Genomic DNA, 26,748 nt, shown 5'->3' with positions numbered 1-26,748 from the left:
GCCCTCCCTCCTCGTGGTGTGCTTTTGGCTAGCTGTGGCTCTGAGGAGCAATGCTGGAGCAGTCAGTCACCAGCAGCCCAACTGTGACTGGAGGGCTGGAGACAGGAGTGGCTGTGCCCACTGTTGGCACTGAACTGCTGCTGCTGCTGATGGGGCAAGGAATGCTGGGGTCCGTTTGGTTGGCGTGCGTGGCCATGTGACCCTGCAGCTGTGTGGGTGTCTTACAGTGTACCCCACACAGCTGGCACAAGAGCACCCCGCCTGGGCCTGAGCCACGGCCGACCCCACTCTCCTTCCACTCTTGCCCATGGTGCTTCTGAGCGTGGACGCGCAGGTACGTCAGTGTGGTGAAACCTAAGGCGAAACAAGGATGATTTTTATGAAAAATGTAATTGTTTTCTCGTCACCTTCTTAGTGCTGTAAATTATGAAAATATTAATTTTAAAAATGAACAAATGTGCTTTAACTATTCAGTTTAATTTTTATTTAAATAAAATGATAGAGTAGAGCATTTGTGATTCTTTTTAAACGATTCATTAAAAAAGGATCAGCTCATAAGAGTCAGTTGAGCCAAATGATTCAATCTATAGAGCTATGGTAAAATATTATGTATTAAATTATTAATTTAACAGAAGTTAAAGTCTGATTAATTATATAAAATAAATTAATAAACAGTCCCTCCAGAAAAACGCAGATTTTTTTTGTGATTGTTACGGGCAAAAATCCTTGATTTTGCGGCACGTTTTCTTAAAAAATGTGATGGAATATGCAGGATATTTTTGCTATTTTATGTGATGAAATTGCGTGAACTTGCAAAAACTGCGGTTTGATGGAAAAGAGAAAAAAAGGTGATTTCCTGTTCTCACTAGGCTACTACCTTAATGTAAAGAGTCATTTCTTATTACTTCCTATGATAAGCAAGCATACTAAATCACAGAATATTTGCAATCTCTTACTGCAATGTAAATTATTTTACATACTACTAATATACTTACAACTGTAAGGTTTTGGTACTGTTCTGTAACAAAAAAGTGCAATCTTACAACTGTAAAGTTGCATCAGTCTTTTGCGCTTATTTTTGTTGGCAAGTGAGAATGATTGCTTCATCATGGTTTCACCGCGGGGTTTGCAGATGATGTTCACGTCGCGTGATTACGTCACTTCATAAGGTTCCCATGGCAACAGGAGGGAAAATAATGGCGCTTTACTTGTGTGAAGTAAACGCAACATTTTCCAACTTTCTGCTAAGATATGTGACTTTTTTGCAATGAAAATACAGGGATTATGAATCATCATGCTAGCCCCGCATATTTTTCTTGCTGAAATCGGCAATTTATGCGGCGAAAGTGCGGCGTATTTGAAAAAAAGTGATCCGCGCATAAATATGCGGACTTTGGCTGATTATGCATTAAATCAGGCAATCGCATAATCGCGTTTTTCTGGAGGGACTGAATAAAATAAATTAATGTTTTTTATTCAGCAAGGACATATTAAATTGATCAAAAGTGAGAGTAAAGAGTTTTTAATATTAGAAAATTACAAAGCATTTATATTTGAAATAAAAGCTGTTCTTTTAACCTTCTATTAATCAAAGAATCATAAAACATATCACAGTTTCCACATATTTATTAAGCAGCACAACTGTTTTCAACATTGATAATAATAATTAATGTTTCTTGAGAATCAAATCATCATCAGAATGATTTCAAAAGGATCATGTGACACTGAAGACTGGAGTAATAATGCTGAAAATTCAGCTTTGCCATCACAGGAATAAATTACATTTTAAAATATATTAAAATATAAAACGGTTGTTTAAAATTGCAATAATATTTCACAATATTGCTGCTTTTACTCAATTTATGATCAAATAAATGCCGCCTTAGTGAGAATAAGAGACTTTTTTTCTAAAACATTCAAAAATGTTACTGACCCCAAACTTTTGAACAGCAGTGTAGATTACATCATATTTAAAGAAACACATTCACAAAAGTCATTTGTTTAATAAAAGCATAATAATAAAAGGTAACCGCAAATTAAATAGTCAATGAAACTCACTGCGGTTGCAGAGGTGGCAGACGTGATGCTGTGATTGGTTGTGGACCCTCATGTGATCTGTGATGTAAGCAGGGGAGAGAAGTTTGCCACAGATGTGACAGGGAACCTTGTCCTCGTGTCTGATCATATGAGCTCGTAACCGGTCTTTAGTAGCGAACGCGGATTCGCAGGTCTGCACAAACAAACAGCACGGTTCATCAAACACAATCTTCATTATGGTGTTCTAGCTCTATCCAAATCCTTGCCTTCATCACACACATCATGACTCATCTTCGACTCACACACTGCCAGACACATATGGCTGCAGCCCACATACACGTCTTCACACATACGAGCAGAAAAGCACATGCAAGAGCTCTGCAATACTGTAATCAAATTCATAGTTTTAATAAAGAGCCAAAACAAACAAGGTAGGATGATTTAAAAGAAGACTCTGGTCTATATTTTAGGTATTGAATGTAGTATTATGCTGTTGATTATCATAGAAAGTAATATCCATTAATATATGGGTCTGTAAAGACAAATTCATACACATTCAATACTGTTCAAACATTTGGGATCAGCAAGGCTTACCAAGGCTACATTTATTTGATACCAAATACAATACAAAACAGCAATATTATGAAATATTATTAAAATGACTGTTTTCTATGGTAATACATTTTTCCTGTGAATTTTCCTATAATATTCCTGTGATGCAAAGCTGAATTTTCAGCATCATTACTCCAGTCTTCAGTGTCACATGATCCTTCAGTAATCATTCTAAGATTTGGTGCTCAAGAAATATTTTTTATTGTTATCAATGTTGAAAACAGCTGTGCTGCTTAATAATTTTATGGAAACAGTGAGATTTTTTTTTTATATGTAAAAGTCTTTTCTGTGACTTGTGCTGAATAAAAGTAGCGATTTCGTTTCCAAAAAAATGACAGTTATTTTAAATTATAGTATTATTTGATACTATTCACAATAATACTGCTTTTACTGAATAACTGGTCAAATAAATGGAGCCTTGGTGAAAATAAAAGACTTCTTTTAAAAACATTAAACAATTAAACTGACGTTAAACTTTTAAACAATGGTGTATATTACAGCATAATTAAAGAAAATCATTCACAAAAGTGTTTTGATTAATAAACGGATAATAAAAAAGGAATATGAGATCAAAGGATTTTTTTTTTTTTTCCAGGATTATTTGATGAATAGAAAGTAAAAAAAAAAAAGTGCACTTTCCTTTGTTTTTACCAACTGAGGAAGAAGTCTAGTGGTAATCAATGGCACGTCAAATCACATAGAGCATGCAAGAAGAAATTAAATACCGTGATAAAGAGTAAGAGAAAGAAAAATAGAGCGAGGAACACAGAGAGACTAGAAGAGCAGAGCTGTATCTTTTAATTACCGGACATTTGAAGGGTCTTTCTGTGGAGTGCACCTGTCGCACATGACTGTTAAGATGGTCAGGCCTGGAGGAGACAGAGAGAGGGCTCAACCAAAGAATACAATAAACACAAAACCACAGTAATTAGCAGAGGCCCTTGTGCATTTGTGTGCATGCTGCACTCCATCTCCATGTGAACTAGAGGAGGGCCAGCAGAGATCTGCCTCTGTCTGTAGCATCAGGGCTCCTTTAAAACAGCAGGAGGACACAGGTTGTACAGATGTTTTCATTAATTATTTGCATATATTCATGTAGCAGATGCTTTTACCCAAACCAACTTGCATTCAAAGTTAAATATTTTTTGCAGCATTTGTGTGCTGTGGGAATCAAATCTGTGGCCTCAGAGTTCATCAGATGAGCTGCAAGAACTACAGTTATAAAGTTATAAAAATAATATATTATAATATAATGAATTGTATATAATATAAAGTAGTGTATGCTATAAATGTGTATATTTTAAGTTTGGGGTTGGTAAGATTTTTTTAAATGACCATAACTATTAAAGGGACAGTTCACCCAAAAATGAAAACAACAGAAGAAAAAAACTCATACAGGTTTGGAACGAAGGTGAGTAAATCATGAACAATCCCTTTAATAATTATTATGAAATGTAATTTATTCCTGAATTTTCAGCATCATTACTCCGGTCTTCAGTGTCACATGATCCTTCAGAAATCATTCGAAGATTTTTCCAGGATTCTAGAAACCCTTTTCTAGAACTAGAAATCTTTTTTTATATATTTATAAATGTCTTTACTATCACTTTTTAATAAACTTTATGCATTTTTCTGAATAAAAGTATTTTATATATAGAGAATTTATATTGAATAGGGTTTCTTGAGCATCAAATCATCATATTAGAATGATTTCTGAAGGATCATGTGACACTGAAGACTGGAGTAATGATGCTGAAAATACAGCTTTGTATCACAGGAATAAATTACTTTGTCAAATATATTCAAATAGAAAACAGTTATTTTAAATTGTAATAATATTTCACTATATTACTGTTTTTACTGTATTTTTAATTAAATAAATGTAGCCTTGGTGAGCAGACGAAACTTCTTTTAAAAACATTAAAAATCTTAGTAGTTCCAAACTTTTGGACTGTACTGTATATATATAAAATATAGGGCCAGTGAAGTTGGGACCAGGCTAAATAAAAAAAATTTTCTATTGGCTTGACTTATTCACTTATTGTAGAGCTCTGAATATGGATGTAGATATATGTCAAAATATATGAGACAGATTGATAAATACAGACAGGAGGTCATTTATTCCTCATCACTAACCCATTTTCCGTCTCAAATTAGTAATTAGGGCATCTCTCCATAGCTTTCAGTTAAACGACAAAATTCATAGTCCTCGACTACTGTCAGAACTGCAGTATAATGCTCACTGTTGAACCCTGCTGTGGATTGGCCTGATAAACAGTTCTTGTTTTTATGCATGTGTTTATAGAAATCATTAAAAATGCACATCCTCATAATCTCAGTTCACTGATGGATGAAGCTTTATCTCTTACCGTGAGAAGCCCTTGGCGCAGTGCGGACACACATACGGTTTCTCCACTCCTCCCTGGTGTGACCGAACGTGATAACTCATTCGATCCTTTCTCTTAAACCGCTGTTGGCAGATTGGACAGGAGTACGGCTTCTCGTCCGAATGGGACAATCGGTGCCGGTTAAGATGGTACACGTCCCTGAACGCCTTCCCGCAAGCCTCACAAGCATGGTTCTTCCTGACTGGATTGGGGTTAGGGTTGGGGTTGGGATTAGGATTGGGAGTTGGATTGATGGGTAATGGGTTTGTTATTGGGATAGATATTTGAATCGGGGTGGGATTACTTAGGTTATCATTGATGTTGCTATTTGGTGCAGCCTGAAAAACAGTAAAACAGAATTTCAGATTTTATGGCCTTGATGTTTTTGTGTTTAAATCCACAGATAAAGTGTCTTCTGGGTACAGCAAGCACAATGTTTGCTGACCTACTAACCAACTGACTGCAAGTGTTCAACAAATGAGGTGAGAGCAGGTATGAGACCATGTTATACAACTGCTGACGCATTAGCCTGATTTTTGCAGAGTCTTGTGAATTGGGAGGTAGAATGTTTGAAACCAGCTATTTTAGTTCATTACAGGAGATCAGGCATGAGGAGAAATAATGAGGAAATCATGTTAAATGGCACTTTCCATGATTAGTATACAAATTATAATAAATTATAATGCATAAATAGCATGTTTTTGTGATGTGAAAACTATCAGATATGTTAGGTTAACTATTAATCTATCTAAAATAAAATTAGCAATTCATCCCTAAAGGCTTGAATAATTGAAACTGGTTGCAAAAATGCCAAACCTCATATAAAATTAATGGAAAATAAAACAGCTCATATAAAATTTAGCTTGACCTTCTGCGTTTGATGATCAACCTTTTCTAATTGTTAAGCACCTTGTTTCACTGGCCTTTAAAAAAAAAAATAATTTTAAGGTTTAGTTCACCCAAAAATGAAATTTCTGTCATTAATTACTCACCCTCATGTCGTTCAAAACCTGTAAGACTTTCGTTCATCTTCGGAACACAAATTAAGTAATTTTGGATAAAATCTGAGAGATTTCTGTCCCTTCATTGACAGCTACCACTTTGACGCTTCAAAAAGTTCATAAAGAGATCGTAAATGAATCCATATGAATTTAGTGGTTTAGTCCAAATTTTCAAGAAAGACAAGATCACTTTGATGAACAGATTGAATTTATGCTTTTATTCACTTATAAACATTCATCAGTTGTGGTAAACGTAAAATCAAGCATGTTTGCTTGATGTGGGAGAACCAATGAGGTTTATTCTCGGGTGTTACCAAGAGGATTGCTCTCGCGCATCAAGCGGGTTTGATTGAGCTTCTGTTTAGGTTTGCTGATCAATGTTCATATGAGAACAAAATCCTAAATTAAATCTTTTCATCATGTAAAATTTGGACTAAACCGCTCAATTCATACATACAATTAATTCATGGATTCATTTTCTTTATCTCTTTATGAACTTTTTGAACCTGTTTACACCTGGTCATTCGTTTTTACTGATCGGATATCTATCTGATTTATCAGAAAGGTTCCATTTACACTTGGTCACATAAATGTGTCTCCGCAAAACAGATATAAACCCGATCTTCAATTCCTGTGCTATATGCAGATTTAATGGAGTTCACTTCACAGAAAGCAACAAATATGAGCTGCATTTTATTGATCATCAGCTAATTTAAAAATCGAAGACCGCAATAGGCGAGAGCAGCAACAGCACTGGTAAGATCATTTAGTCTCATTACTTTTAATGAAGATGATTGTGTGTTGAGTGTCTGCGACTTACTTTCAGTTTCATGTTGCTGAAGAGATACTCAGCTGCTCATCTGTGGCGATACGTGTTGCAGTAACGCTGTCGTATCTGGCTATAACCTCATATAGCCTTAAACATGCTCTCACACGTTTATTTTTTGGCAGTGTTGGGAGGAGTAAAATTTACATATGTGGTTTCAACAACCAGATGCATTTAGACCTGTTCAGTTTTGACTGGAATGTGGCCCAGACCACCTCCTGAAGTGGTTTGAGCGATAAAATTTAAATCTGTCTCGAATGCGTTTCGGAGGGCATTTACACCAGGTCTTTTCACGATCGGATAGCTATCCGATCAGAGAAAACGAATGAAGTGATCAGATGTAAACAGGCCCTTTGAAGCGTCAAAGTGGTAGTTACATTGCTGTCTATGGAAGGACAGAAAGGTCTCAGATTTCATCAAAAATATCCTAATTTGTGTTCTGAAGATGAACAAAAGTCTTTCGGGTTTGGAACAACACGAGGGTGAGTAATTAATGACAGAATTTTCATTTTTTTGTGAATCTATGAATTGTGGCTAATAGCTTAGAGTTAAAAATGAAATAAGAAGAGACAACGACATACAAGGCATCAGGTTAAAGTCAAAGCAAGAACAAGGGAAGTGCAGCAAAGTATTAACCGAAGACACAAACCAACCCGACCTGCACCATTGTCCCAGTAACCACCACTGCAGTAGGGAGGGTCTGGTTCACTGTCATGGCAACCGTTGCCGGGGCGATAGAGACCGCAACTGTTTCTACCTGCTGATTGCCGATTGGGGAAGGATGGGCCATGGGGTCGACTGCTGTGGGTATGGAGGCAGGTATAGACAGCTGGAGGAGAGAAAGGGGGATGGTCTGCCTCTCCAATCGTGCTCCAGTCTTCCCTCCATCTATTTTCTCTCTAGCGGCTCTGTCCTTCATCTTCACTCCAGTGTGGACAGACTGGTGACGCCGCAGGTTGTAACTGTTCTTAAACTGCTTGTTGCATATGGAGCAGATGTGTGCAGGCCGAGCTGGTCGCGTGACTGGCTTCACTGGGAAAGAGAAAGAGAGAGATGGTTAAAGGACACTTTAAGTAGGCATACACAGGTGTAGTCTATTTGTCGCAAACAAACATCTTGGCTAGGATAAGAATGATACTCAAGAACATACTATGCTGTATTCCTATTTAAGAGCTTGGAGACAGTAATTATGATAGGATGTGAAATCACATGAGCAATTTTTTTCATGTTTCTTTCTCTCCACTTACTGACAAAAACGACAGGAAACGTTTTAGCACTAATGCATCAAACTAAAGCGCAAAAAATGCTTTATCTATGTATTTTATTATTCTCTTGCTTTTAGAGAAATATGATAAACCAGCACAATGAATAGTATTTTCTAAGATGTTTTATCACTTCCTCATCAGGGCTACATAATTTTTTTTTTTTTTTTAAATGCCCCAATTTGCCTTGGTTCTGGAAGAATTTTCACCAAAGGGATTAGAAAAAGATTCACAGTACAGACTTCTGAGACTTGAACCAAATCATCCAGCTCCAACATGAATCACATCAAAACAACCTTTTATTTGAAGTAGAAAGGTTTTGAAAAACTGGAAAAAGATGCTGGTACTATACAGGGTTGCCAGGTTTACGTAACAAAACCAGCCCAATTTTTTATTCAAAACCCGCCCAATCACAGCCAAAACTATCCCAATCGTGTTCTAGGGGAGTACAAATCATGTTCAGGGGTAAAACTATCCTAAACTATCAAAACTATCCTAATTGTGTTCTAGGGGGTTAAATATCATGATCTGGGGGATAAAAATCATGTTCTGGGGGTAAAAATCACGTTCAGGGGTAAAACTATCAAAACTATCCCAATCGTGTTCTAGGGGAGTAAAAATCACGTTCAGGGGTAAAACTATCCTAAACTATCAAAACTATCCTAATTGTGTTCTAGGGGGTAAAAATCATGTTCTAGGAGTAAAAATCACGTTTAAGGGTAAAACTATCAAAAGTATCCTAATTGTGTTCTAGGGGGTTAAATATCACGATCTGGGGGGTAAAAATCATGTTCTAGGGGGTTAAATATCACAATCTGGGGGGTAAAAATCATGTTCTAGGGGGTTAAATATCACAATCTGGGGGGTAAAAATCATGTTCTAGGGGGTAAAAATCATGTTCTGGGGGTAAAAATCACGTTCAGTGGTAAAACTATAAAAAATATCCTAATTGTGTTCTAGGGGGTTAAATATCACGATCTGGGGGGTAAAAATCATGTTCTGGGGGTAAAAATAACGTTCAGTCGTAAAACTATCAAAAGTATCCTAATTGTGTTCTAGGGGGGTAAATATCATGATCTGGGGCATAAAAATCATGTTCTGGGGGTAAAAATCACATTCAGGGGTAAAACTATCAAAACTATCCCAATCGTGTTCTAGGGGAGTAAAAATCACGTTCAGGGGTAAAACTATCCTAAACTATCAAAACTATCCTAATTGTGTTCTAGGGGGTTAAATATCATGATCTGGGGGGAAAAAATCATGTTCTGGGGGTAAAAATCACGTTCAGGGGTAAAACTATCAAAACTATCCCAATCGTGTTCTAGGGGAGTAAAAATCACGTTCAGGGGTAAAACTATCCTAAACTATCAAAACTATCCTAATTGTGTTCTAGGGGGTAAAAATCATGTTCTAGGAGTAAAAATCACATTTAAGGGTAAAACTATCAAAAGTATCCTAATTGTGTTCTAGGGGGTTAAATATCACGATCTGGGGGGTAAAAATCATGTTCTAGGGGGTAAAAATCATGTTCTGGGGGTAAAAATCCCATTCAGTAGTAAAACTATCAAAAATATCCTAATTGTGTTCTAGGGGGTTAAATATCACGATCTGGGGGGTAAAAATCATGTTCTAGGGGGTAAAAATCATGTTCTGGGGGTAAAAATCACGTTCAGTGGTAAAACTATAAAAAATATCCTAATTGTGTTCTAGGGGTTAAATATCACGATCTGGGGGGTAAAAATCATGTTCTGGGGGTAAAAATAACGTTCAGTGGTAAAACTATCAAAAGTATCCTAATTGTGTTCTAGGGGGGTAAATATCATGATCTGGGGGGTAAAAATCATGTTCTGGGGGTAAAAATCATGTTCAGGGGTAAAACTATCAAAACTATCCCAATCGTGTTCTAGGGGAGTACAAATCACGTTCAGGGGTAAAACTATCCTAAACTATCAAAACTATCCTAATTGTGTTCTAGGGGGTTAAATATCATGATCTGGGGGGTAAAAATCATGTTCTGGGGGTAAAAATCACGTTCAGGGGTAAAACTATCAAAACTATCCCAATCGTGTTCTAGGGGAGTAAAAATCACGTTCAGGGGTAAAACTATCCTAAACTATCAAAACTATCCTAATTGTGTTCTAGGGGGTAAAAATCATGTTCTAGGAGTAAAAATCACGTTTAAGGGTAAAACTATCAAAAGTATCCTAATTGTGTTCTAGGGGGTTAAATATCACGATCTGGGGGGTAAAAATCATGTTCTAGGGGGTTAAATATCACGATCTGGGGGGTAAAAATCATGTTCTAGGGGGTTAAATATCACAATCTGGGGGGTAAAAATCATGTTCTAGGGGGTAAAAATCATGTTCTGGGGGTAAAAATCACGTTCAGTGGTAAAACTATAAAAAATATCCTAATTGTGTTCTAGGGGGTTAAATATCACGATCTGGGGGGTAAAAATCATGTTCTGGGGGTAAAAATAACGTTCAGTCGTAAAACTATCAAAAGTATCCTAATTGTGTTCTAGGGGGGTAAATATCATGATCTGGGGCGTAAAAATCATGTTCTGGGGGTAAAAATCACATTCAGGGGTAAAACTATCAAAACTATCCCAATCGTGTTCTAGGGGAGTAAAAATCACGTTCAGGGGTAAAACTATCCTAAACTATCAAAACTATCCCAAGTGTGTTCTAAGGGGGTAAATATCATGATCTGGGGGGAAAAAATCATGTTCTAGGGGGTAAAAATCATGTTCTGGGGGTAAAAATCACGTTCAGTGGTAAAACTATAAAAAATATCCTAATTGTGTTCTAGGGGGTTAAATATCACGATCTGGGGGGTAAAAATCATGTTCTGGGGGTAAAAATAACGTTCAGTCGTAAAACTATCAAAAGAATCCTAATTGTGTTCTAGGGGGGTAAATATCATGATCTGGGGCGTAAAAATCATGTTCTGGGGGTAAAAATCACATTCAGGGGTAAAACTATCAAAACTATCCCAATCGTGTTCTAGGGGAGTAAAAATCACGTTCAGGGGTAAAACTATCCTAAACTATCAAAACTATCCTAATTGTGTTCTAGGGGGTTAAATATCATGATCTGGGGGGAAAAAATCATGTTCTGGGGGTAAAAATCACGTTCAGGGGTAAAACTATCAAAACTATCCCAATCGTGTTCTAGGGGAGTAAAAATCACGTTCAGGGGTAAAACTATCCTAAACTATCAAAACTATCCTAATTGTGTTCTAGGGGGTAAAAATCATGTTCTAGGAGTAAAAATCACGTTTAAGGGTAAAACTATCAAAAGTATCCTAATTGTGTTCTAGGGGGTTAAATATCACGATCTGGGGGGTAAAAATCATGTTCTAGGGGGTAAAAATCATGTTCTGGGGGTAAAAATCCCATTCAGTGGTAAAACTATCAAAAATATCCTAATTGTGTTCTAGGGGGTTAAATATCACGATCTGGGGGGTAAAAATCATGTTCTAGGGGGTAAAAATCATGTTCTGGGGGTAAAAATCACGTTCAGTGGTAAAACTATAAAAAATATCCTAATTGTGTTCTAGGGGGTTAAATATCACGATCTGGGGGGTAAAAATCATGTTCTGGGGGTAAAAATAACGTTCAGTGGTAAAACTATCAAAAGTATCCTAATTGTGTTCTAGGGGGGTAAATATCATGATCTGGGGGGTAAAAATCATGTTCTGGGGGTAAAAATCATGTTCAGGGGTAAAACTATCAAAACTATCCCAATCGTGTTCTAGGGGAGTACAAATCACGTTCAGGGGTAAAACTATCCTAAACTATCAAAACTATCCTAATTGTGTTCTAGGGGGTTAAATATCATGATCTGGGGGGTAAAAATCATGTTCTGGGGGTAAAAATCACGTTCATGGGTAAAACTATCAAAACTATCCCAATCGTGTTCTAGGGGAGTAAAAATCACGTTCGGGGTAAAACTATCCTAAACTATCAAAACTATCCTAATTGTGTTCTAGGGGGTAAAAATCATGTTCTAGGAGTAAAAATCACGTTTAAGGGTAAAACTATCAAAAGTATCCTAATTGTGTTCTAGGGGGTTAAATATCACGATCTGGGGGGTAAAAATCATGTTCTAGGGGGTTAAATATCACGATCTGGGGGTAAAAATCCCATTCAGTGGTAAAACTATCAAAAATATCCTAATTGTGTTCTAGGGGGTTAAATATCACAATCTGGGGGGTAAAAATCATGTTCTAGGGGGTAAAAATCATGTTCTGGGGGTAAAAATCACGTTCAGTGGTAAAACTATAAAAAATATCCTAATTGTGTTCTAGGGGGTTAAATATCACGATCTGGGGGGTAAAAATCATGTTCTGGGGGTAAAAATAACGTTCAGTCGTAAAACTATCAAAAGTATCCTAATTGTGTTCTAGGGGGGTAAATATCATGATCTGGGGCGTAAAAATCATGTTCTGGGGGTAAAAATCACATTCAGGGGTAAAACTATCAAAACTATCCCAATCGTGTTCTAGGGGAGTAAAAATCACGTTCAGGGGTAAAACTATCCTAAACTATCAAAACTATCCTAATTGTGTTCTAGGGGGTTAAATATCATGATCTGGGGGGTAAAAATCATGTTCTGGGGGTAAAAATCACGTTCAGGGGTAAAACTATCAAAACTATCCCAATCGTGTTCTAGGGGAGTAAAAATCACGTTCAGGGGTAAAACTATCCTAAACTATCAAAACTATCCTAATTGTGTTCTAGGGGGTAAAAATCATGTTCTAGGAGTAAAAATCACGTTTAAGGGTAAAACTATCAAAAGTATCCTAATTGTGTTCTAGGGGGTTAAATATCACGATCTGGGGGGTAAAAATCATGTTCTAGGGGGTAAAAATCATGTTCTGGGGGTAAAAATCCCATTCAGTGGTAAAACTATCAAAAATATCCTAATTGTGTTCTAGGGGGTTAAATATCACGATCTGGGGGGTAAAAATCATGTTCTAGGGGGTAAAAATCATGTTCTGGGGGTAAAAATCACGTTCAGTGGTAAAACTATAAAAAATATCCTAATTGTGTTCTAGGGGGTTAAATATCACGATCTGGGGGGTAAAAATCATGTTCTAGGGGGTAAAAATCATGTTCTGGGGGTAAAAATCACGTTCAGGGGTAAAACTATCCTAAACTATCAAAACTATCCTAATTGTGTTCTAGGGGGTTAAATATCATGATCTGGGGGGTAAAAATCATGTTCTGGGGGTAAAAATCATGTTCAGGGGTAAAACTATCAAAACTATCCCAATCGTGTTCTAGGGGAGTAAAAATCACGTTCAGGGGTAAAACTATCCTAAACTATCAAAACTATCCTAATTGTGTTCTAGGGGGTTAAATATCATGATCTGGGGGTAAAAATCATGTTCTGGGGGTAAAAATCACGTTCAAGGGTAAAACTATCAAAACTATCCCAATCGTGTTCTAGGGGAGTAAAAATCACGTTCAGGGGTAAAACTATCCTAAACTATCAAAACTATCCTAATTGTGTTCTAGGGGGTAAAAATCATGTTCTAGGAGTAAAAATCACGTTTAAGGGTAAAACTATCAAAAGTATCCTAATTGTGTTCTAGGGGGTTAAATATCACGATCTGGGGGGTAAAAATCATGTTTTAGGGGGTAAAAATCATGTTCTGGGGGTAAAAATCCCATTCAGTGGTAAAACTATCAAAAATATCCTAATTGTGTTCTAGGGGGTTAAATATCACAATCTGGGGGTAAAAATCATGTTCTAGGGGGGTAAATATCACGATCTGGGGGGTAAAAATCATGTTCTGGGGGTAAAAATAACGTTCAGGGGTAAAACTATCAAAAATATCCTAATTGTGTTCTAGGGGGATAAATATCACAATCTGGGAGTAAAAATCATGTTCTAGGGGCTTAAAAATCGTGATCTGGGAGTAAAAATCACAATCAGGGGTAAAACTATCCTAAACTATCAAAACTCAAAACTATCAATAAATCGTGAATCTGGGGATAAAAATCACATTCAGTGGGGTACAAATCATGTTCTGGGGGGTAAAAATCGTGTTATAGGGTGTAGAAATCGTTCATTCTAGGGGGCTAAAATTTCTTTAACTTTAAGTATTTCATCTAATATTTATTTTTCAGCTTTTTCAATTACTGATTTTTAATAGTTTTAGTTAACTATAACGACATTGGTTCATTAACCCTATTTCTGTTCCTATGGTTACAGCAACTTCTCTGAATGGCAAATCTCCCTCTTTTTAAAAGAGTAATAAGCCGTGAACCAAGCCAATCAGCTACGAGGGGAATCACAACACTACAAAATTTGATTTGAAGCAAAACGTTTTTGAAAATCTGACAAAAAGACAAAGTTACAAGACTGTGTACTAAACAGTTTTACTAAAGGAAAAATCCCATGAAGCATTGCGAACAGCATAATCTAATTAAAAACTATGAAGAAATATAAAACTATTCATTTACAAATGCTGACTGTATGTATAAAAACAACATATTTGAAGGTTATTGCAAAATATGCATAATCATTTCAGTATTTTGAGAGCAAAGGGAGATCGACTCGATTACGTCACAGTGCCTTATGGGAGTGGGCTTTTTTCGACTCTCTGATTGGTGTAATTTTCTGTAAAGGATCATGAGTGATGTAGTTTATCACCGGGAATTTCAATGTTAAACAATTATTTTAAAAACAAGCTGAAATAATGCGGGCTGACAGCTTCAGCAGAATTAACAAACTCGTAGCTCACAGTAGGTCTATAGGTTTATAAGTTACCATTCAAAATCAATGTTTCCTTATGTGGAAAACGAATTCAGTTTGTACTTTCCGGAACTGTAGCACTCCATAGGAGAGAAATACTAATATTCCAGCCTTAAGCAAATAAATGAATCCATTAGCATCCTCACCCATTTACATTATTCTCCAGCCACTAATGCCACAACTACAAACAGCCTAACCTCGTTCTCTCCCTTCCCACCGTCCTCTTTTGCCCCTCCCTCACCCGGTTCAGGCTCCTCATTCAGCGCTGCTGTGTCCACCGTGGATGGGGGCGGGGCTATGTGCTCAGGGGGCGGGTCCTGAGCGGCATCCGCGAGCTCCGGGAGAAGATCTGATTGGAGGGTCGCGTCAGTTTGGGACTGTGAAGGCGGAGTCTGCTGTGAGAAGGGGCAAAATCACAGATTTTAAACATTCTTTTGCCTTAACTTGTGAATGAAATTACACCGGTGCCATTATGGACAGATGCTCACTATTATGACAATCATATTTAACGTTAATTAAATAACAAAACAGCCATCAACATTATGTCACACAAGCATTGTCTTACCTGAAAGAGAAAATTGCTCCAAGCTGCATCCATCATGACGCGTAGAAGAGTACAAATGCCGTGTGAAATTAACTAGTCGATTTCCCCCCACACTGAGAGACTTCTTCCACTGTTATATGCTTAGTAAATGTAAAGCTATCATATGTAAAATAACGTTATTTAAAAAGTGAAAGAATGCATATTACTCTGACATACATCTTATTTCAAAATATTAAAAAACATTAAGAAATGACAGCTGTCAGTCAGAGTCTGTTATTAACATCGCATTGTCACATAACAGTGGCATATCATGCTTAAAATATAATATATAATAATGAATTTCTGCATTTTATGTTTTCTTGCTATTTAGACCGCTGTGCAATAATTCATGCAAAAATAACATCATTAAAATGGCAGTTTAATGTTTCATTTGCTAGCATGGCGTTGGTAAAAATAATTCCATCAATTTTTTTATTATAAGATTCTCCATCCAGGCCCCGAGCGGCATCTGCGCGAGCCTCGGCGTTGCGTTAAATCTCATTCGTGTCTGGCGAGCGCTTCACCGGTCGTCGTCCATGGCTCCGCCTCGGCATTTCAATCGAGAGGATGACATTTTTTTCCTTTTTTTTTCCTGCAATACTCTCACCCTCCCACCCTCGCTCTTTCTTCCTTTTCTTTTTTTATCCCGTCTTCTCTGCCCCGCTATCTCTCCCCCACCGCCGTGTCCCCCTTGTTTTAAAGGGATAGTATATTTTGAGTGAACACCCCCTCTGTGTCTTCGTCCCCTCCTCCACGCGATGCTCTCGAGCGTGAGCGCGGTGTCGTCCTCTCGCGCCCCTCCGGCGCTTGATTTCGGCCGACGCAAATTACACCATAAACATCGAGATCAGTTAAAAGAAGCCCTCAGCGCATTATTTCCCAAAACCTAGGTCTACAACGCAAAGATTATCGGTGGTAGACAACTGTATGTTCGTATGGGGGAAAATGTCGCAGGTCCTTAAAGGTAAAGACGCACGCAGACGCAGCCGCGGTAAATAATAAGCGGTTCCAGATCACTGCCGATAATAATTGTACGCGTCCAGTGGGATTAAACACACATCTCAGACTCGTTTTTTAGTTTCCCAGTGTGATATAATTTTTCTCTCTCAACCTTCCCAGATCAGCGCATTTTTTAAACGGAAATAAACGTTTGTTTTGTGCGCGATGGTTCAGGGAACGTTATTTTAACGTTCACATAACTTCTCTACAACATTACACCATCTTGTTTGTTTTCAGACATTGCTGTAGTCACGAAATAAACCAACCATATCACATAATATTTCTTATTAAATTAATTAAATGTTCTTGAAACTGGGGAGCGTTTTGTTTTTGTTGCTGACGGGAATATCATCACCCACATGAAAAAATACTATAGTAAATTAAAGTAAATACTATAGTGTTTTCGAACCATACTATAGTAAAGTACTTGAATTAATTTGTTTGTGCTATTATATAGTTGTTCTGGTAATATAAGAACTATAGTAAACAAATTACTTTACCCAATACTGTCTTCTACAACTATAGGGTATATTATACTACAATGAATACACTAGTTTACTGTAGTAAAACCTACAGTATTTATTACAGGTGATAAGTTCACTATGGTTAATACTACAGTATGCTGAAGCATTTATTAACAAAGTTTTTGTAAATACTATAATATATGCAGTATACTACAATTTACTATAGTATGGTTCAGAAACACTGTAGTATTTACTATAAATTACTACAGTATTGTTTCATTGTGGGCTGTTGTAATAAGAAAAATAAAGAAATAACAGCTCGATCTTGGTGTCAGGATAACTTTATTGTCAAATCACCTGTTACAGTACAAAAGGGCATTTCTCCACAATCATATAACTCTCATAATTTATATAACAGCTCTAAAACAGTATGTCTAATCCTCTAACACAACCCAAGAATACATTCAGAAGGCTATGGACGAAAATTATGCCAGAGCCACTCTTGTATAATATAATAATGGCTTCACACTCTTTGAATACAGGTACATGTTCAGTTTGATAGACCTGCAGCGAAACAAAAGAGTCTAATAAAAGACAGGCTCATATACAGACAGTTCAGTTCAATAATAATAATAATAATAATAATAATCAAACACCAAATACAGTAACACTCAAGTGGCTTTCAGTTTAAGTGTGGAATGTACCTGTCTTTTATGTGTCTGCGTGTGTGGAAATGTTGCTTTTAAACAGCTGAGCTATTCTAATAAAATTATGCATGATTATTCAAATAACAAATAAAAACAGCCATAAAATAATAATAATAGTATGATGACACCCCAAAGATGACATATATATGGTACACTCATAGTGCAACTAGTTTCATCAACAGCAATGAAAAGCACAACTGCAGGAATATGGATAAAACGCGTAAGGTATTTCCCCTAGTGTCATACCATTGATAATCTATATTCAAATAAATATAAATGCTCAGTGAGGCTTTGCAAGGTCCAATGATTGTTTTCCACCATCTCATCCTCGTCTATACGGGCCAATGTTCTCATAGCGCTTTTTTCTGCTCATCTTCTTCGCTCTGCCTTCATCTCTGTTTTCTGTATGCTCTCATCTCTCATTGAGCTTTGCTCCGCTCTCTCTCGCGGTCAGCCACGTCGATGGCAGCCATGTTGCGGGAGGCGGTGATGAGGTGGAGGAGACTTATGCCAGACTTCAGCAGACAGACCACGCCGCAAACTCCCAAAAGCCATTGCAGCCACACTGGACAGAGAGAGAGAGAGAGAGAGAGAGAAGTCATGATGCAACCAGTATATTAGTAAAATGACGTCAGTGTCCTTTAACATTGCTGTAGTGTGTGCATATGAATTCAACAGCACTTCAATGATTAGAACTGGCAAAAGGAAAGTAAAAGAAGAAAAAAAAAGTGGGACAATAGTGAAATTAGAAAGCAAGACAGTCAGCAAGAGCCTGCTGATACTCACCCTGGGGCTCCTCAATGTAGTACATTATGTAAAGCAGACAGAAGAAGAGTTCATTCCCCATACACATGAAAAACAGCACCGGCTGTGGAAAAACACTGATGTCAGAACAGACAGTACATGTGAACTTCTTCACTAGATATATGCATACTCAACTAATTAAGCTTCTGATGGGAGTTTCTGACTGTGTGAAAGAATGAGCGTGAGTGCGCCCGTTACCCTCGATGTGTAGTAGAGTCGTAGGATGGGGTTGCCAGAGAGGTCAATGGTCTTGTGACTGGTGGCTCCCTTCATCATGGAACTGGAAGAAAAGAGCAGGACAAAAAAAGAAAGACATTAACATGATTTATGTAGTTCACAGAGGTGCTTAAATTAAAGGATTAGTCCACTTTCAAAATTAAAATTTCCTGATAATTTACTCACCCCCATGTCGTCCAAGATGTCCATGTCTTTCTTTCTTCAGTCGAAAAGAAATGAAGGTTTTTGATTAAAACATTCCAGGATTATTCTCCTTATAGTGGACTTCAATAGTCTCTCCAAACGGTTGAAGGTCAAAATGACAGTTTCAGTGCAGCTTCAAAGGGCTTTAAATGATACCAGATGAGGATTAAGGGTCTTATCTAGAGAAACGATTGGTCATTTCCTAAAAAAATACAACTGTATATGCTTTATAAACACAAATGATCACCTTGTACGTGCTTCTGCTTTCCGTATTCTTCAAAAAGCTTACGCTGTATGTCCTACACCTTCACTATTGAATTTACGGAACGAACGCTGCGCCAGTTCCTTTTTTCCCATAAGTTGAATAGGGAAGGTGTAAGAAGGTGTTCAATTTTTTTTTCAAAAATAGACAAGACCCTTATTCCTCGTCTGGTATCGTTTAAAGCCCTTTGAAGCTGCACTGAAACTGTCATTTTGAGCATCAACCGTTTGGAGTCCATTGAAGTCCACTATAAGGAGAAAAATCCTGGAATGTTTTCATCAAAAACCTTAATTTCTTTTCGACTGAAGAAAGAAGGACATGGACATTTTGGATGACATGGGGGTGTGTAAAATTATCAAGAAATTTTAATTTGAAAGTGGACTAATCCTTTAGATACTGTATACAATATAATATATTATACTAATATCTAATAAAATTGGATTCTTCTCAGGGTCTGTGGAGATCCAAGAAGGTTTTTTGATATTTCTGACTATTTGTATCTACATTCATATTTTGAAATGCATTAAATAATCTATTAGTGTTAGATATTGATTTTAGTAGCTAAAAGAAAGTATTTCTTTTGATTGCGAATTGCAAGTTCAAAAAAAGGAAACGTTTGTTTTGATGAATCATTCACAGTAAGATCATTAAAATGAATTTACAAAATAGATAAGGTTTCCACTTCTTGGTGACTTCAACAATGATTTATGCAGGAACATTTTTCTATACAATGCATAAATAAATTAAATAATAAAACTGAATTCTAGGGGTCAGTGGAGATCCAGAGAATATTCTGTCATTTCTGACTTTTTGAATGAACATTAGCCAATATTCTGATATGCATTTTGTAATCTAATAAATTACTGATTTCACCAAAGATTAATATAAATTGTTACAACGTATATATAGCTTTTTAAAGGGGACCTATTATGCAAAATTCACTTTGGCTATAAATGTGTGTTGGCAGTGTGTGTACACAACCACCATATAATGATAAAAATCCAACCACTCCGTTTTTTAAATCCCCATAAATCATAAGCAGTGTCTCAGAACAAGCTGTTTCCAGATCCCTGGTATGTGACGTCACATTAGCCACAGGCCCCGCCCACGAATGTTGACAGACACTGACGTTTTAACATAGAACCGCCCTGAGCGAGTTCACAGCCAGTTGGTGTTCTGTAACTGGATGGATTAATCCACATAGCTCTCTCCATTTACTCCCTAAATCTGAGCCGCTGAAGACGAGGTGGATTAATTTTGTTTTTGAAGAAAATGCTCCTTCAACTTTACCGAAAAATTCATTTATGTCTGCGCGAATCAATTCACAAACGGACTGCTTTGTGAGCGAATGTCAATATAAAAGGGACAGTATAAAACAGAGGTTGTGCTAAAAAGTTGTCACTCAAGGATAGATGAGTAAACTGTTCATGATCCAGCTTACAGCCTCCAGAGTGATACTGGATACGGCAGTAATGAAGGTGAGAGCACTTTATTACAGTTCATCGGAGTTGATTTACAGATATAAAGTATACCAGTTTATTAAAAACCACACGAAAAGGCATAAGGTCTTTATATATTTGTTTACTGTTAGTTGTAATGAGTGTTTCTGTGTACTTCGCTATGTATGTTGATGATAATGTGAAGGGAGAGAGAGAGTTTATGGATAATATTTTAATGCACACTTGCACTGTATTTTATTAAGCTCTTACAGAGATTTTCTAGAGTGAAAATGGACGCTTCATCTTTTGTGTGAAGTACAATAAACGTCATAAAACAATACAGTTGAAGGGGGTCCAGTACAACAGGCTTGTACTAATATAGTGGATAAAAACAATAAGACAATATAAGTTAGAACTGTAATTAAACTAAACTATACCTGTTCGGTCTCCATGCAGCATATATTTGCAGTTTCTGACATTATAGTGCATCCTGACTGACTCCTGACACTGGAGAACGAGCTCTTGAAGCTCCGCCCTCTTAGGCCGAGCACAGCAGCTCATTTGCATTTAAAGGGCACACACTGAAATGGCCCGTTTTTGCTCAAGCCCAAAAAGTGGCAATTTTAACATGCTATAAAAAATTATCTATGGGGTATTTTGAGCTAAAACTTCACATACATACTCTGGACACATCAGAGACTTATTTTACATCTTGTAAAATGGGGCATAATAGGTCCCCTTTAATACTGGGGGTCTAGAGGTATAATTCCTCCTAAAAATGTGAGAGACTGTGGTTTCAAATCTAGTTCAAAACCTTTTAAACAATAAAACTGAAATTGTTTGTCAGTAGATGTGTAGTGGTAATGGGGGCACATTTAATTTAGCCATTTCACTGCACATTAGCAATTAGTCAAGTGGAGTGTGCGTCAGAGAGCTATGTGAGGGGGTTGCAGTTGTGTCTCATGTTGCACAAGCGAAGAGTGCCAGTCTAGACAAAATGACTATGTAGGCTATGCCAGGATCTGCCTCTGATGGATACTGAGTACCAGCTTGGGGTGAGATAATCTGTAAATGCAAAAACCTGGATGCGCTGAACTGCGTTTAAAATGTCAACAGCGTGGGAGACTAGCAGGGAAGAAAAAAAAATTGTATGGTCCAAAAATAACTACTATCTAAAGTAGTTATTGTTGTTTTGTTTTTGCACACAAAAAGTATTCTCGTCGCTTCATAACATTAAGGTTGAACCACCTTTTAATGATCCCTTTAGTATTTTTCCAGACCTCAAAAGGTGCAATGTCATTGATGCCTATGGGTGGCTCAGAAACCCTCGGATCTCATCAAAAAATATCTTAATTTGTGTTCCGAAGATAAACAAAAGGTCTTAAGGGTTTGGAACGAAATGAGGGTGAGTAATTAATGACAGAAATTTCATTTTTGCGTGAACTGACCCTTTAAGAAATAGTTAAATTGTGGCATTTTAGTGTAGAACTCCCTTATATTACTGAACTGTGTGTGTACAGAACAAAATGTGTTGGACACACCTGTGCAGGTGCAGCCAGTGGCTGGCCACGTCCAGACACATGCTGAGCTGAAACAGGAAAGTGTAGGACGGGTACAGCAGTGCCAGATTCACCAGCAAACACATTGTTGCACAACGGTCAGTCAACATATCCAGCATGGCACCAAACTTTGTACCTAAGAAAAGGGCAGGGATGGGTCCAAGGAGTGAGAAAAGCACAGAAAGAGGAATAATGTACAGCACCAGAGCTGCAGATCACTACCTTGATTAAGAGCGCGGGCTGCATGTCCATCGAAGGCATCCAACAGGGCACTCAGTAGGTAACAAAACACAGCCGGACCCGGGCAGCAGGGCATCAAGTAGAAGGATACCAGAGCCAGTACAATACGGGCATATCCTATTAAAAACGTTAAAAAGATTCAAAGAAAGTACATGAACGGGGAGTGTACATACATGGGTACTGTGTATTAAAGTCTGTGTATAGTCTTTTCCTCCCTGATGTTATGTATTGGCTTCTCAAACAACAACAGAAATGCAGGGTGGGGACTGATTGGATGGTTGTGGTTTGCTATTGCTGTGATATAATGTAAGTGACAAGTCATCCCACCCTCATGCCAAAAAACACATTAAAAGAAAAGAGATGCGTCACTGCAAGAGGGAAGGGAAGTTATTTTGATTGTTGATTTTGAGATGTGGGCATTGCACTCAAAAGAGGAGGAAGATATATTCAAGTTTGAAGGGACAGTTGAAAATTTAAAGCTATTTTAAAAGTTCCTAATTTTGTTTTGGAGGTCTCTTACAACAGATTTACATGCATCCAAGGTAAATAAATAAATAAATGCATTAATCATAATGCATAACACTGCAGCATCACCTCTTTTCTCAGTGTCTGAAAGGATTCAGTCTCTCTAAACTCCTCTGCTCTTATTGGTCAGATGGTAATATCCGATATTGACTCTAGTGGATTACAGTGACATCATGTCAAACATCCGCAGGAAGTCAAAGCAACCCCTATAACACAACAATCATGCAGACCGCACGCTAGTACAGTCGTACAGACTTTACGCATCTTTAAACAAAACCTCTGTGGTCTTTATACTCGTGTGTTTTTAACGAGATAACTATTATTTGTGCGGCAGCCGCGGTGTACTGTGCGCAGAACCCTGTCGCGCGCTGGCGATTCGCGTTCGTTAACTCGCTCATTTGACTGACTCACCGATCAAATTCGGGACGAACAGGAAGATATTTTCTTCGGCCATGGCAACGAGCGTTTCTATTTGGACGGAGCTCCCTGAAATGTCTCTTCTGGGTTTCTATTTCCCTCTTCTGTAGCTGAGCGTGGCGCGTGACGTCATGTTTCCTGTACGCGCGTACGTCGTCAAAGGAATCCTCCCCTTTAACACTAGCACTACCGGAATTCTATAACTACTAGAACTGCCAATAGCGGTCATTTTGACTGTTCATACCAGACAGCAGTGAATGTCATTTTTGTCATGTTATATTTACTTCAAAGCTTCTATGGTCATGTTTTATGAAAAATGTGGGGTAATTTAAGCATACATAATATAATATGTTCGTGATATTATTGTGTAAGATCTAGTAGACCTCCCACAAAAGTGCATGCCGCAATTTGCTTTCCGCAATTTGCATCCGGCAAGCTGGAGATCAAAGTTTTTCACCGCAGTTAAAATGTTGTTTTTGAAAGTCAAAATGTCAACAAATATAAAATGAAGCAGAATATTTCGTTAGATAAAAACATATTGTGAATTTTGGAAATGATTACATCTGTCTTTATTCATACAAAGATATTGAAGTGCGTAATTATTGATAACAGCCAGGATAGTATCGATAACATACCCAAAGTAGCAGATGAAATGACAGTTGTCGAATTTGAAGTGTCCACTCTCCTTTTTTTACGAACCAGAATTATCTCTGAATCACTCTCAGAATCAGTGTCAGACGAACTGTCAAGAGACCAAGAGATATCGCTCTCTGCTCCTCAATCAGACTCTGCATCATCAATGTTCTCAAGCAAGGATAAAACCTCAGTGACAGTCATTTTCTTTCTTGTTGCCATTTTGACGGTAAAGCTAAGTTTTAGCTTAGCAAAAGCATACAAAACTGCCAGAGAAAGGTTGCTAGGCAACAGCTACGCACATCTTTAACGGCGGGAAAAAGCGCTGAGGAGATACAACGCCTGTAATAGGCTATGTGCGGTCAAATTGACCGCTATGGCCATTCAAGGTAGAAATACTCAGAACTCTTGTGTTTTGTAATTTTAATAAAATAACAATGTTAAAATAAAATTTACATTAATTTAAGAAAAGTCATGGAACTGTAGTTATATGGGTTTTATTTCAACAAAGTTATTACACTGCAAATCTTTAAAACGGTCAAAATGACTGCCTTGGTAGTTCTAGTGTTAATTGGCACTCGCTCTATCCTCGATGTCACCCAAAGCATCACGTGACACGGCTGACCCCAAATCAGCTGTGTGTCACTGACAGCACCGTGACAGTGAAATAACTGCCTTCAACCCAGACGCGCTATAACTGCAATGAAAACATATATTTAGTGAAACGTTAAGTTTTTCAAGACACATTATAAATTTGCACTGTAGTTCTGTGCTTACCTTTCAACATTCCTATCTATCTATCTATCTATCTATCTATCTATCTATCTATCTATCTATCTATCTATCTATCTATCTATCTATCTATCTATCTATCTATCTATCTATCTATCTATCTATCTATCTATCCACGCTCCTATCTATCTGTATATCCATGTCTATGTCTATCCACCCTATCTATCCTCCTATCTATCTACCCTCCTATCTATGTCTGTCTATCTGTCTATCCACCCTATCTATCCTCCTATCTATCTATCTACCCTCCTATCTATGTCTGTCTGTCTATCCACCCTCCTAGCTATCTATATATCTGTCTACCTGTCTGTCTATCTATATATCTATCTATCCACCCTCCTATCTATCTGTGTGTCTATCCACCCCTTCTGTCTATCCACCCTCCTATCTATCTGTATATCCATGTCTGTCTATCCACCCTCCTATCTATCTATCTATCTGTGTCTATCTACCCCATCTGTCTATCCACGCTCCTATCTATCTGTATATCCATGTCTATCTGTCTATCCACCCTATCTATCCTCCTATCTATCTATCTACCCTCCTATCTATGTCTGTCTGTCTATCCACCCTCCTAGCTATCTATATATCTGTCTACCTGTCTGTCTATCTATATATCTATCTATCCACCCTCCTATCTATCTGTGTGTCTATCCACCCTCCTATCTATCTGTATATCCATGTCTATCTGTCTATCCTCCTATCTATCTATCTATCTATCTATCTATCTACCCTCCTATCCATGTCTGTCTGTCTGTCTATCCACCCTCCTAGCTATCTATATATCTGTCTACCTGTCTGTCTATCTATCTGTGTCTGTCTGTCTATCCACCCTATCTATCAATCTATTTGTCTATCCACCCCCTATCTATCTGTATACCCATGTCTATCCACTCTATCTGTGTATCCATGTCTATCTATATAGCTATCTATTCACCCTCCTATCTATGTATCTATCTATCTATCCATGTCTATCCATCCTCCTATCTATGTATCTATCTATCCACCCTCCTATCTATCTGTGTGTCTATCCACCCTCCTATCTGTATATCCATGTCTATCCACCCTATCCTCCTATCTATGTCTGTCTATCCACCCTCCTATCTATCTATATATCCGTCTACCTGTCTATCTATCTGTCTGTCTATCCACCCTATCTATCGATCTATTTGTCTATCCACCCTCCTATCTGTATATCCATGTCTATCCACTCTATCTGTGTATCCATGTCTATCTATATAGCTATCTATTCACCCTCCTATCTATGTATCTATCTATCTATCCATGTCTATCCACCCTCCTATCTATGTATCTATCTATCCACCCTCCCATCTATCTGTATATCAGTCTATCTGTCTATCCACCCTATCTATCGATCTATTTGTCTATCCACCCTCCTATCTGTATATCCATGTCTGTCTATCCACTCTGTCTGTCTGTCTATCCACCCTCCTATCTATACATCTACCTGTCCACCCTCCCATCTATCTGTATATCAGTCTATCTGTCTATCCACCCTATCGATCTATTTGTCTATCCACCCTATCTATTTATCTGTATATCCATGTCTATCCACTCTATCTACCCTCCTATCTATCTGAATATCCATGTCTATCTGTATATCTATGTCTGTCTGTCTTTCTATCCACCCTCCTATCTATCTGTGTGTATATCTATCGTGCACTATTTTAAGTCTTGTCTATTAACAGTGGTTTTGGGTCAATTTGAAAAGCTTTTGCCGAAATATTCATATTTAAAGGATCGTATTCATTCAGTCGGCCATCACTAAATAAGGATATGGGCACTTTGCAATAATTTGTTAGAATAAATTAGAATGCTGTATTTTTACAAATATCTATGTCAGACTTGTTTAATTTTACAAAATGTAGTTTATGATTAATAAAAAATCATGTCTTCAATGTTTTCACATAAAAGGCTCCCTGCGACATTCTGGGAAGGTGAGTTATAAAATGAGAACATAATGTAAATTCTTATATTTAGGGAGTTAACTG

The 26,748-nt window shown here is 37.5% G+C and overlaps 2 protein-coding genes across 10 annotated transcripts; both read right to left on the bottom strand.

The window, feature by feature from the left end:
- Positions 1-11: 11 nt before the first annotated feature.
- On the bottom strand, positions 12-16,618 carry LOC137017427 (myc-associated zinc finger protein). 9 transcript variants are annotated; one of them, XM_067381688.1, is made up of 8 exons: positions 15,458-16,618; positions 15,134-15,287; positions 7,513-7,895; positions 5,341-5,374; positions 5,019-5,238; positions 3,455-3,518; positions 2,059-2,230; positions 12-354 (listed from the first exon to the last, which is right to left on the bottom strand). In XM_067381688.1, the coding sequence occupies exons 1-8, from the start codon at positions 15,491-15,493 to the stop codon at positions 29-31; spliced, it is 1,389 nt and encodes a 462-aa protein (XP_067237789.1). In that variant the 5' UTR covers positions 15,494-16,618; the 3' UTR covers positions 12-28. The 9 variants fall into 9 exon arrangements, with proteins under 9 accessions (XP_067237789.1, XP_067237791.1, XP_067237792.1 ...); XM_067381690.1 differs by having other exon boundaries at positions 7,522-7,895; XM_067381691.1 differs by having other exon boundaries at positions 7,621-7,895.
- Positions 16,619-17,268: 650 nt separating this feature from the next.
- Positions 17,269-23,451, bottom strand: cdipt (CDP-diacylglycerol--inositol 3-phosphatidyltransferase (phosphatidylinositol synthase)). The gene is made up of 6 exons (XM_067373029.1): positions 23,306-23,451; positions 22,352-22,486; positions 22,112-22,265; positions 18,648-18,729; positions 18,432-18,513; positions 17,269-18,210 (listed from the first exon to the last, which is right to left on the bottom strand). The coding sequence occupies exons 1-6, from the start codon at positions 23,346-23,348 to the stop codon at positions 18,065-18,067; spliced, it is 642 nt and encodes a 213-aa protein (XP_067229130.1). The 5' UTR covers positions 23,349-23,451; the 3' UTR covers positions 17,269-18,064.
- Between the last annotated feature and the right edge of the window lie 3,297 nt (positions 23,452-26,748).

The sequence above is a fragment of the Chanodichthys erythropterus genome, chromosome 3, assembly GCF_024489055.1.
Source record: "Chanodichthys erythropterus isolate Z2021 chromosome 3, ASM2448905v1, whole genome shotgun sequence".
Taxonomy (NCBI): Eukaryota; Metazoa; Chordata; class Actinopteri; order Cypriniformes; family Xenocyprididae; genus Chanodichthys; species Chanodichthys erythropterus.
Note: the sequence above shows the minus strand (reverse complement) of the source record. Positions and strands in the feature narration are given on the sequence as shown.

What these genes read in the sequence shown, in the direction of transcription:
- LOC137017427 (XM_067381684.1), bottom strand. Translation starts at nt 15,493, where the DNA reads ATGATGGATGCAGCTTGGAGCAATTTTCTCTTTCAG. An exon ending in GAATGAGGAGCCTGAACCGG is followed by an intron (nt 7,896 to 15,133) that starts GTGAGGGAGGGG and finishes TCTCTTTCCCAG; the next exon opens with TGAAGCCAGTCACGCGACCA. An exon ending in CTGCCACCTCTGCAACCGCA is followed by an intron (nt 355 to 2,058) that starts GTGAGTTTCATT and finishes GTTTCGCCTTAG; the next exon opens with GTTTCACCACACTGACGTAC.
- cdipt (XM_067373029.1), bottom strand. Translation starts at nt 23,348, where the DNA reads ATGGCCGAAGAAAATATCTTCCTGTTCGTCCCGAATTTGATCG. An exon ending in CACTGGCTGCACCTGCACAG is followed by an intron (nt 18,730 to 22,111) that starts GTGTGTCCAACA and finishes CTTTTCTTCCAG; the next exon opens with TTCCATGATGAAGGGAGCCA. An exon ending in GACTCTACTACACATCGAGG is followed by an intron (nt 18,514 to 18,647) that starts GTAACGGGCGCA and finishes GTTTTTCCACAG; the next exon opens with CCGGTGCTGTTTTTCATGTG.